At 46.2% G+C, this 11,456-nt stretch overlaps 1 protein-coding gene across 3 annotated transcripts; it reads right to left on the bottom strand.

Annotated features, from left to right (window-relative positions):
• Positions 1-1,432: 1,432 nt before the first annotated feature.
• Positions 1,433-4,313, bottom strand: LOC117439968 (alpha-1-antitrypsin homolog). Of its 3 annotated transcripts, none has more exons than XM_034076128.1 (5): positions 4,261-4,313; positions 3,023-3,689; positions 2,542-2,812; positions 2,167-2,314; positions 1,433-2,040 (listed from the first exon to the last, which is right to left on the bottom strand). In XM_034076128.1, exons 1-5 carry the CDS (start codon positions 4,300-4,302, stop codon positions 1,849-1,851), a joined length of 1,320 nt encoding a protein of 439 aa, XP_033932019.1. In that variant the 5' UTR covers positions 4,303-4,313; the 3' UTR covers positions 1,433-1,848. The 3 variants fall into 3 exon arrangements, with proteins under 3 accessions (XP_033932019.1, XP_033932020.1, XP_033932021.1); XM_034076129.2 differs by lacking the exon at positions 4,261-4,313 and adding an exon at positions 4,021-4,041; XM_034076130.1 differs by lacking the exon at positions 4,261-4,313 and adding an exon at positions 4,026-4,038.
• Between the last annotated feature and the right edge of the window lie 7,143 nt (positions 4,314-11,456).

Raw genomic sequence — 11,456 nt, 5'->3', positions numbered from 1 at the left:
ATATATTCTGAGAAACACATACTGAAATGTGACCAATGTTGTGAAATTAACTTAATACAATGCCAAAGGTTGAGCCATTGTGAGTTAAGCCTGAGACTTTCTTCCCTATACGTTAACAACTTCTGCCAACAAAATGTTGGGTGTTAGAAATATGCAGTAGTGTTAATTATCCTGCTTGACATAAAAGCAAATCTTTACACAATATAATTTAGCTTCTAGTCTCAGAGTCAGAATCAGTTTTATTACCAAGTAGGTTTACACATAGGGCCTATGAGGAATTTGCTTTGGTATATGTGGTGCATATAAAGACACAGAAAAATGAATACGTAGCAAACCAGTAGTCTGTATTATTGAAAATGTTATTCGCCACCAGTCAACATGAATTAGCTTGATAGTAATAATAATGGACATTTGAAAGATTTACAACAGCTTTTTATGACTGCTTAATATTTTGATTCATGATTAATCATTCCGCACAACAACACCCATGTTGCCTAAATGTGTTAGCAGATGCTTTAAGTGCGATACATGCTCCCATTTTATAATTGAATGCGCCATATAGAACAGCTGGAGATAATATACAATGATGTATTTGGAGCTTTAGACCCGACAAATATATTAGCAGACTAATATTTAATTATATTCTGTTCCAATCTTATCGACTTTTAGCAGAGCCTGGTGGGAAATGTGTGGTCAAACCATGAGGACGCAGGCTATGTAAATTAAAACTATAGAAGCTAGAAAAAGGTTTTTCAATAGCCAATCTAATTTTTTATTAATATATTGTTAATAAAGTCATGAACAGGTCATTACTAGACATTTGTAGTGATTCCCGTTCGTTTTCATATCCACTTGAATTGTGGTGGGGTCTGCCTTGTGTGTCGAGAGATGGAAGAAGAGGGTCACCCTCTGTCCTTTTGGGAGAGGGTGAAAGATATAAAAGTGTCAATGTGGATACCTATGAAATTGACAAATTATCTAAAACATTCATATTTCAATGAATAGCGTCCCCTTTGATGCAGTTTGGCAGACACGTCATCATTACAAACAGCTGATCCAGAGTTAGCTGACACTTCCATTAAACATTTACAAGGACCGGCCTCTTTCTTTCACTGCGACAAGAGATTTCTGGCAAGGTTATGTCTACAATGTCTACTCAGTGAACTCAACACAGGTAAAGAACCGCTCGTCAGTAGGGTCTAAAAATGTTCGTTGCATTAAATGTTTATTACATAGAGCACAGGACACAACAGAAATCAGTGACCTTTCAGGGAGCAATAGAGAGACTCATCATCATCTGTGACTCATGTCATCAGAAAGGGAATGAAAAAAATCAATCTGTTCCCTTTCTCAATAAAACAGTATTGATTGATAGTAATGATTTTTTTGTTTGGATCCATGAACTCAAGATTTCAAATTATGAGATTGACCGTTGTTGATAACAAGTCTTTATTTCACTTCACTTCAACATGTTAAAACAGAAATAGCACAATAACACGATGGCTCATTGTTTCAGCAGATGCTTCAAGCGATATGTCTCCTAATGCTTTTATTACCTGTATCATATTTAACAGTCCGATGGAAACAATATAATGATGTATTTCGACATTTATACACCTAGCCAGGTTCAAATGACAGATGGTAATAAATGTGTCCCACTGACAGACTGCAAACAGATTAATAGGCTGACATGTCTTTCATTGATGACACATCTGTTGTCTTTTTCATCAAACTGTCTTCCATTCATCATCCCCCAATGCTCTTGTGGAATTTCTACAGGGCTTTCAGACTCTGAGGTAACATTGTCCTGTAGCTACTACAACCTACTACACAGTGTCCCAAGCATCTTTACATGGCTGTGGGGTCGTTGATCTTGCCCATGAAGAGAATGCTCTTGGTCGAGTGCTCCAGGATAAAGGTCAGGAAGGGTCTGTCGAGACGAAGGACTTCTGGCATGCTCATGGGCATGATTTCAATGGTGGTGGCGGCAGCTGCCTCTGTTCCTGTTTCATCCACGCTCAGCACAGCCTGGTGGGACACCTGTGGAAGAGCCAACAGAAGTTAATGTCGAGCACATGCAGGTTTTTAATATCTGTAGAGAGCAAAGGTTCTTTGCAGAATAGTACCTTGTCAACAGAAATGTGAAGGCATGTTTGCCAATCCTACCTTTGATACTTTGAGCTTGACCTCGGTAGACATGCCAGAGAAATCGGCGGTTTGTCCAAAAGCATTGGTTATCCCCATTGCTTTCAGTGTACTGTCCAGGGAGGCTTCAGTGGAGATGGAGAACTTTGGCATATACAGATCTACAGAACTGAGGAATACAGAAATGCAGCAGTGTCACTGGATTATAGAGTTCACTTAAAGCATGTTTACTTAACCTGAGCCATAAAAGATAAGGAATCTCAAATCAAATACTCCTGTTCAGAGTAAAGACTAACACACGTCAAGAGTTTCCTATAATCCTACAAAAAGGACCTCACTGCCACTGTATATACTACAACCGTAGAAGTTGAAAATACAATAAAATACCCCTCTTACCTCCTGAAGAGTGAGTCATGCCAATGCTTGATGTGGTCTTTGTTGATGTAGCCCTCCACCTCCGTCATCTTGCCTTCATCAGGCAGAATGATCATCATGGAGGTGTTGCCTTTGTAGGGCAGCATGATGACGGTGGTGTGGTTGTCGGCGTCGTGATAGAAGTCGAAACGACCTGTCCTCATCATCATATCTACCTGAACCTTTTTGTTTTCGTCCACGTTGAAGTCTGCCTTTTGGGTATGGTTACCATCGAAGGGTTTCACCCACTGTCCTGTACGAGGAGCATAAAAGTAATGCATTGTAGTTGCAATATATGCTATGATTTTGATATCTTTCAGACTGGTTTACATAATTTTTCGTGGCATGTTTGTGCTCCTTAAACTACACAAGGAGCCTGAACTGATATGAAAGCTTTGTCTCTACAAAGTCTCTACTGGCTATCTGCATGCTCTCTTTCAGATTGTATCGGAATGTGTCCTACCTTTGAAGTAGACATAGTTGATCAGCACCATGGCCATCTCGGTGTCCAGGTCCTTCACCATATCTCTGATCTTATTGTTGGTTTTAGTGGCAATGAATCTGTTGATCTCAGCTGCAGCCTCAGCAGGTTTGGTAAAGTCGACGTTGAAGATCTCACCGGAGTAGTAGTGCTTGATATCCTTCAGGAACTTCTCCAGAGGACTGAAGCCAGTGCGCACGGCAACGCCGTTACCCACATCCATTTTCTGATCCGCCTGACTGTGTCCCATCATGTGGAAAAGATGCTCGTACGCCTCATTGACCTGTTCCTGGGTGTGAGCACTGTAGCCTAAGCTGGAGAACAGCTGGCTGTGGGTTTCCCCAGCAGCCCCTGTGGACAGCATGGACAGGGCGGTGGAGATGCCCAGGGGCGAGAAGAAGATGTTCTTTCCAGCAGCAGCGTTGGCATTCAGGCTTTTGTAAAGGGCAAAGGCAAAGTCAGCATTGGGAGCGGACAGCTTGTGGCAGCTAAGCTCTCCATCGTGGCTGTGAGAGGCATCAGCGACGTGGTGGTGGTGGTGGTGGTGGTGGTCGTGGTCGTGGCCTTCGTGGTGGTGGTCTGCCCAGGCTGCAGCCAGCAGCAGTGCTGAGAGTGCACAACTAGCAAAGATCCCACGCATATTTACAGCCTGTCCAGGGGAAATCAGAGGTTAGTTGGGCTCGATAAGATTTAGCCTCTGAACAGCTCTTCACACTAACCTTTTTTTTACCAATTGTTATGACCTGGCTCAAAAGGCCACAACAATGAGGATACACACCATGTCAACGGTTAGTAAAAGATGTTTATTTACACAAACAATTCAAATCAACCAAATTAATTAAGTGCAAAGTAAGTAAAGTATGAGGTGTGGACGTCAGTGGTATCAGTAGAGTAAATGCAGGGTGAGGGTTGCATGGATATGTATGTGTGAGGGTGTTGAGGTGCACAAAGTGAAGCAACTGAAATAACTGATAGCATACTCAACAGAACCGGGTGCCTGCAGGAAAAAGCAGAGGGGAAACAGGGAGGAGCAGAGAGGCTTTAAATAGCTGCAGGGCACCAGACCCAGGTGCCCTGAGTTACAATCAAGGCGGCTGGATGCAGCACAGCCACACCCTCTCAAGATGAACCCACAGGGGCATCACACCAAGTCCAACACATCTAAAGTGTCAAGTTAAACAACAAACAGTTTGCATATTTCACAACAGTGTTACACTTACCTTCAATGTCCTCTTCGCTGCAGAAGCTGGAAACTTCCCCATTTATACAGTAGCTCAGGTAGTCAACTGACTGTTGGGTCAAACATTAACCAGGGCCAGCCCCTTTTCTCTGTCCTGTGCTAAGAGATATCTGGAACTGACTATCTACACTGATGCAACACAACTCACTCAGCACAACATGGGTAATGAACCACTGGTGAGATAACAGGCTATTTGCAAAGATGGGTGTTATAAATGTACTCCTTTGCATCAAATACCTTAATATTAGCATTAATCATGACATACTTCAAGAAATTAAATCAGAAGATATTTCAGAATTAAAATAAGTCATTTGTAAGATCGGTTTTATTTATGAAATAGTAAAAACTGGCACTCTTAAGCATATGGCCATTGGTCAATATTTCTGTAAACTTTATGTGGCTTAGTGCCAACCCACAAAACAACACAATAACTTAATCACATCATTGTTCATGTCTGACCTGCACAAATACTTATAATCAAATATTTAGACTAGGGAGGTCCCATTCGTGTTTGTTTCAACCATTGATTACGACAAAATGACATTTCCTTACAACTGAACTCTATCCTGAATACCAGTTTTGAGGGAAACATGTATTCTACTTGGTTACAGTTGTGGCATTAAACACCTGGGCCCAGGAGTTCAAAACTTTTAATCCCTATCTGATCAAATCAGATTTGGATTTTGGGGTGTTCAAAACCAAAAAACAGGATTAGGATCACTTTGATATCCGATCAGATCAGGAAATCCAATCCAAACTTTAATCTGGATCAAATCTTCAAAACGGGTAGTTCAAACCGACAACACAGGATTGGGATCAATTTGATCCCAAAAAACTGGATTATCCTGATCCCACCAGAGGGGTGGATTTCCAGTGGATTACTAGAGCAAAATGTACTGTACAATTTATTTTAAAATATGTTTCAATTTAAATTAGATGGCAAAGTTTGTTAACTGAAATAATACACAATTTGTAGCCTTCATGGGAAATACATTTTATTTTTCCATTTTTTTGCTCACGTTTGTGGTGGCCTATTTTGTTTTCAACGAAATGTTGATGACATAAATGTTTATGCTCATAAAAGTATCACAACAAAGATTGTCAATCACAAATGTAATTTAGATTAAATTAAAAATATCTTCAACAAAAAAAAAGTCCATCATCTGTCATCACCTTTCAAAAGTAATTGCAGACAATAGATGTCTCTGCAATGTGGTCTTTTGTGAGGAATTGCAGTATCTCCTTCTCCTTTTTTCTGTTTGTCTGTCTTCCTGGCTGGGCGTGGTTGACCTACTTTCCATTTCCTGCCAACTCACCTCCGCTCCTGTTTCTCATCATCACTGATTACCACCACTCACCTGCTGCTGCTTAAAACTCCGGCTTGATCATCAGACTTCGCCAGTTCTTCGTATACTCACAGTGGTAAACTCCAGTTCCGGCTGACTAGAATTGCTAGTTCTTTTTGTTTACTCTTCCAGTTGGATTTTTTCATATACTAATCCTGTTCTGTTTTGTGCCTGTTCCAGATACTCCATATTCCATTCCGTCCTGCCTGCCACGTCCAGCCCAACCTCCGTCTCAGCCCTGCTCCACGTTCTTCCCACTCTGTTGAGAGTTTACTTTGTCTCCTGCCTGTTTTTTGAGGACTTAAATAAATTCAGTCTTTTTGACACTTCACCTAAGTCTCCGTCCCAAGTGTTCTTGCATAGCGGGTTCAAGTTTTGAGTCTCTTTACGAGGAGCGTAACAGAAGAACTGGCCAAGAATGAACCCCGCAGGATCCGGAGCGGATTCTACCCCAATCCTTCATGCCCTGTCAAGTCAGGGCTCCCTCCTGGGTGAACACGAAAAGCTCATCCGAGCGTTGGTTAAGAGTAACCGGTCCATGGCTCATCATGTCTCCGAGTTGGCGTGCCAGATCTCCGCTCTCACTACCTCGACGGTAGCATTTCAGGCTACTCCCAGTCCAGCTCCTTTGCCCTCTCCTCGCCAGGATTTTCCTATCACCGATCCTGAGCCATTTCACGGAGATGTGGAGAAATGCAGAGGTTTTTTGTTTCAATGTAACAAGGTTTTTCGCCAGCGTCCTGTTGCATTTGCTGCTGAAGCAACGAGGATCCATTTTGTTTTGGGTTTGCTCCGTGGGAGAGCTTTAACCTGGGCAGAGGCTTTAAACTCTTCGGTGGATTTTGACACTCTACGTTTTGAGGGCTTCTCTGATCGGTTCTCAGCTGTTTTTGATCATCCCAACTCCTCTGGCTCCGCCGAGAATAAGCTGCTTAGCCTGCAACAAGGAAGCCGGACAGTGGCTGATTACTCCATCGAGTTTCACACACTCGCTCCTGAGGCTCGATGGGACGAGGCGGCTCTCAAGGCGGTGTTTTTAAGAGGATTAAGGGACCAGCTTCGGGACGAATTGGCAGCACGAGACGTTCCAGCGGATCTCTCAGAGCTGATCTCCTTAGTGTCTCGTTTGGACGGTCGTCTGCGGGAGCGCCGAGCTGAGCGAACACGGAGGGATTCACCAGTGTCACTCGGTAAGCCCAGTTTTTCCTCCTACTCTGCTCACTCGGTGTCTAGACCTCCCTCTTTTCCCCCGTCGTCCAGCGTGCGCACCTCTTCTCAGGAGGAGCCCATGCAACTGGGTCGTGCTAGACTTTCTCTGGAGGAGCGTCAGCGCCGGTTAGGTGCAGGCCAATGCCTGTATTGTGGAAAGACTGGGCATAGCATTCCCAACTGCCCAGTACGTCCAAACTGGGAGGCTCGTCAGTAAGATTAGGGGTCCTGACGAGTCCACAGCAATCATCTCTAACCCCATCCTTGACTAATTTTCTTATTCCCGCCAAGCTCTGTGTTAGTTCTATGACATTGCCTCTCCAGGCTCTCATTGATTCTGGTGTGGAGGATAGCTTTTTGGACCAGGAGCTAGCTGAACAGCTGGGACTCTGCTTGGAGCCGCTAGAGGAACCGTTAACTGCCTATGCTCTAAATGGACAAATCATCTCCTCAGTCACAGCACAGTCACCCCTTGTGACTTTAATCACCTCCGGAAACCACTGTGAACTTATCCAGTTTAAGGTAATATCCTCTCCTTCTATACCTCTGGTTTTGGGTTACCCGTGGCTACGTACTCACAACCCACACATTGATTGGGCAAAGGGAAGGATTATTGAATGGGATCAGCACTGTCTCGCTAACTGCCTGTGTTCTGTCATACCTTCAACTTCTGTTTCCCCAAATCCTGTTGTCTGCCCTGATGCATCTGTATATTTGACTGGTGTTCCTACTACTTACCACGACCTGCGTTGGGTCTTCAGCAAAGAGAGGGCTCTCTCTCTTCCTCCCCACCGACCCTACGACTGCCCAATTGATCTGCTCTCTGGAGCTCCTCTACCCTCCAGCCGCCTCTACAATCTGTCCCGTCCTGAGAGGGAGGCTATGGAGCTTTATATCACGGACTATGTGGCTGCTGGTATTATTCGTCCCTCCTCTTCTCCTGTGGGTGCCGGGTTCTTCTTTGTAGGCAAGAAGGATAAGTCGCTACGACCTTGCATAGACTTTCGGGGGTTAAACAATATCACGGTCAAGAACAAGTACCCATTACCCCTTCTCACCTCAGCTTTTGAACCTCTCCAAGAGGCAACCCTGTTCACCAAGGTTGACCTTCGAAACGCCTATCATCTGATCCGCATCCGCCAGGGGGATGAATGGAAGACAGCGTTTAACACTCCATTGGGCCATTTTGAATATCTGGTCATGCCTTTTGGTCTCACTAACGCCCCAGCAGTTTTCCAGGCTATGGCAATGATGTCTTGCGTGACTTCCTTAACCGCTTTGTCTTTGTCTACTTAGACGACATCCTGATTTTCTTCAGGAATCAGGAGTAACACGAGAACCATGTCCGCAGGGTCCTACAGAGACTGCTGGAGAACAAGCTCTATGTTAAGGCGGAGAAGTGCGAGTTCCACCAGAACCGGATCAGCTTCCTGGGCTACATCATCAGCCAGGGCAAGGTGGAGGCAGATCCTGGAAAGATCAAGGCAGTGGTGGAGTGGCCAGTCCCAACTACAAGGAGGGAGCTCAAGAGGTTTCTGGGATTTGCCAACTTTTACCGTCGCTTCATCCGGAACTTCAGTAAAGTAGCTGGACCTCTCTCCAGACTCACCTCCGTCAACATCACGTTCTGTTGGACTCCAGAGGCTAACAGAGCTTTCATCAAACTCAAGTCCTTGTATTCAGCCAGACACAGAGAAGCTCTTTGTTGTGGAGGTGGACGCGTCTGATACTGGAGTAGGAGCAGTTTTGTCTCAGACGGCTGGTCCTGATAACATCCTCCATCCCTGTGCTTTTTTTTCACGTCGCCTCTCTCCTGCGGAGCGCAATTATGATGTTGGTAACAGGGAGCTTCTGGCTGTTAAGTTGACACTAGAGGAGTGGAGACACTGGCTCGAAGGCAGCAAGTAGCCTTTCCTGGTCTGGACGGACCACAAGAATCTCTCCTACATCCAGTCGGCGAAGCGACTGAATTCCCGACAGGCCAGATGGGCTCTGTTCTTCTGTCGCTTCGACTTTTGCCTCACCTTCCGCCCTGGCTCCAGGAATATAAAACCCGATGCTCTGTCTAGGCTATACTCTCCTGACTCTCCTGATCCTCCAGATGCTTCAATCCTTCCCAAGAGTTGTGTAGTAGGCGCCCTCTCTTGGGAGATTAATAACACCATCCTGGAGGCATTGAGAGAGCAACCAGATCCAGGCAATCCGAACTGTCGGTTTGTTCCTGATGCTGCCCGCTCCAAGGTTCTACAGTGGGTCCACAATTCCCGGTTCTCAATCCATGCCGGAGTAAACCGCACTCTTTCTTTCCTGAAGAGACATTTCTGGTCAACGATCAACAGGGACACTCTGGAGTACGTTTCTGCCTGTCCCACGTGTGCTAGGAGTAAGTCCTCCCACCAGTCTCCTGCAGGGTTGCTTCAGCCCCTTCCTATCCCTAGTCGTCCCTGGTCACACATCGCACTGGATTTTGTTACCGGCCTGCCCCCCTCCCAGGGCAACACCACAATCCTCACTGTAGTAGACCGGTTTTCCATGTCGGCTCACTTCGTTGCTCTTCCAAAACTCAGCCCTGGAGACCTCCCAACTCCTCACAGAACATGTTTTCCGGTTACATGGTATCCCTGCCGACATTGTCTCAGAACGGTCCCCAGTTCACCTCTCGAGTTTGGAAGGAGTTTTGTCAATCCCTGTGATCCTCAGTCAGCCTGACTTCTGGATATCACCCCCACTCAAACGGCCAAACAGAACGAACTAATCAGGACCTGGAGTCAGCTCTCCGCTGCATCACCGACCGAAACCCCTCTACTTGGAGCTCTCATCTCTCCTGGGTTGAGTACTCCCACAACGCACTTACCTGCTCCGCTACTGGTCTCTCCCCCTTTGAGGCTTCATTAGGGTACCAGCCGCCCCTGTTCCCCGAAGAGGAGCGAGACTTGGCAGTTCCCTCAGTCCAGCAGCATGTGCGTCGCTGTCAGAAAATCTGGAGAAATACACGATCTGCCCTTCTCCAGACTTCTGCACGGAACCAGCGATCAGCCAACCGTCACAGAAAGGCAGCTCCTCTATACGTCCCAGGCCAGTCAGTCTGGTTGTCCTCCCGCAACATTCCTCTCATATCTGAGTCCAAGAAGCTTTCCCCACGCTTCATTGGTCCTTTTCCCATCCTAAGGATCATTAACCCTTCCGCGGTTCGGTTAAAGCTTCCCAGAGCTCTGAGAATTCACCCCACTTTCCACGTGTCTCAGATTAAGCAGGTTCACACCAGTGAATTGAGCCCTCCGGCCTTACCCCCTCCTCCTGCCCGTATCATCGACAATCACCCTGCTTATACGGTGCACCGTCTTTTGGACGTCAGACGTCGGGGCAGGGGTTTCCAGTATCTGGTGGACTGCGAGGGTTATGGCCTCGAGGAGCGATGCTGGGTTCCTCGTTCCCGTGTCCTGGACCCAATCATGGTGAGGGCCTTTCACAGGGCTCATCCAAACAAGCCTGGTGGTCGCCAGGGTGGTTGACCTACTTTCCGTTTCCCGCCAACTCACCTCCGCTCCTGTTTCTCATCATCACTGATTACCACTACTCACCTGCTGCTGCTTAAAACTCCGGTTCAATCATCAGTCTTCGCCAGTTCTTCGTATACTCACAGTTGTAAACTCCAGTTCCGGCTGACTAGAATTGCTAGTCTTTTTGTATACTCTTCCAGTTGGATTTTTTCATATACTATTTCACATACTAATCCTGTTTTGTGCCTGTTCCAGAAACTCCATATTCCATTCGGTCCTGCCTGCCACGTCCAGCCCAACCTCCGTCTCAGCCCTGCTCCACGTTCTCCCCACTCTGTTCTGAGTTTGCTTTGTCTCCTCTTTACGAGGAGCGTAACACTTTTGTCTTCCTTGTATTATTTTACATATCCACTAGATAATAATAATAATTACATGTTACTTATATAATAATAATAAATTAATTTTATATAGCGCTTTTCTGAACCCAAAGACGCTTTACATTTGGGAGGGAGGGTAGACAAACAAAACAAAAACAAAGACAAAACCAAAAAGAAACAAAACAGAAAAGCAGTCAGGAGGAAGTTGATTGAGGGGGGGCTTATGGATAGAGAGTTGAAGAGGTGGGTTTTGAGGCGGGACTGGAACAGGGTAAGGGACTCAGACTCACGGAGGTCTTGGGGGAGGGAGTTCCAGAGCTTCGGGGCTGCCACAGAGAAGGCTCTGTCCCCGAAGCTCCGGAGTTTGGCCTTGGGGATTGAAAGCAAACCGGCTGATGAGGATCTGAGGGACCGGGGTGGTTGGTAGAGGGTGAGGAGGTCAGTGAGGTAGGGGGGGGCCAGATGGTGGAGGGCTTTGTAAGTGAGGACCAGGAGTTTGTAATGGATGCGGTGTGAACCAGGGAGCCAGTGGAGTTCTTTGAGGACCGGGGTGATATGATGCCATGATTTGGTGTGGGTGAGGAGTCTGGCGGCTGCGTTCTGGACACGCTGGAGTCTATTGAGGGAGGTGGAGCTGATGCCGTAGAGGAGGGAGTTGCAATAGTCAAGGCGGGAGGAGATGAAGGCGTGAATGAGTCGCTCAGCTGCAGGGCGGGTGAGAGAGGGACGGAGTTTGGCAATATT

The sequence above is a fragment of the Pseudochaenichthys georgianus genome, chromosome 24 (assembly GCF_902827115.2).
Source record: "Pseudochaenichthys georgianus chromosome 24, fPseGeo1.2, whole genome shotgun sequence".
In the NCBI taxonomy this organism is placed as follows: Eukaryota; Metazoa; Chordata; class Actinopteri; order Perciformes; family Channichthyidae; genus Pseudochaenichthys; species Pseudochaenichthys georgianus.
The sequence above is the reverse complement of the archived record's forward strand: the minus strand, read 5'-3'. Positions and strand labels throughout refer to the sequence as shown.

What these genes read in the sequence shown, in the direction of transcription:
- LOC117439968 (XM_034076128.1), bottom strand. Translation starts at nt 4,302, where the DNA reads ATGGGGAAGTTTCCAGCTTCTGCAGCGAAGAGGACATTGAAG. An exon ending in CAACTATGTCTACTTCAAAG is followed by an intron (nt 2,813 to 3,022) that starts GTAGGACACATT and finishes CTCCTCGTACAG; the next exon opens with GACAGTGGGTGAAACCCTTC. An exon ending in CATGACTCACTCTTCAGGAG is followed by an intron (nt 2,315 to 2,541) that starts GTAAGAGGGGTA and finishes TGTATTCCTCAG; the next exon opens with TTCTGTAGATCTGTATATGC.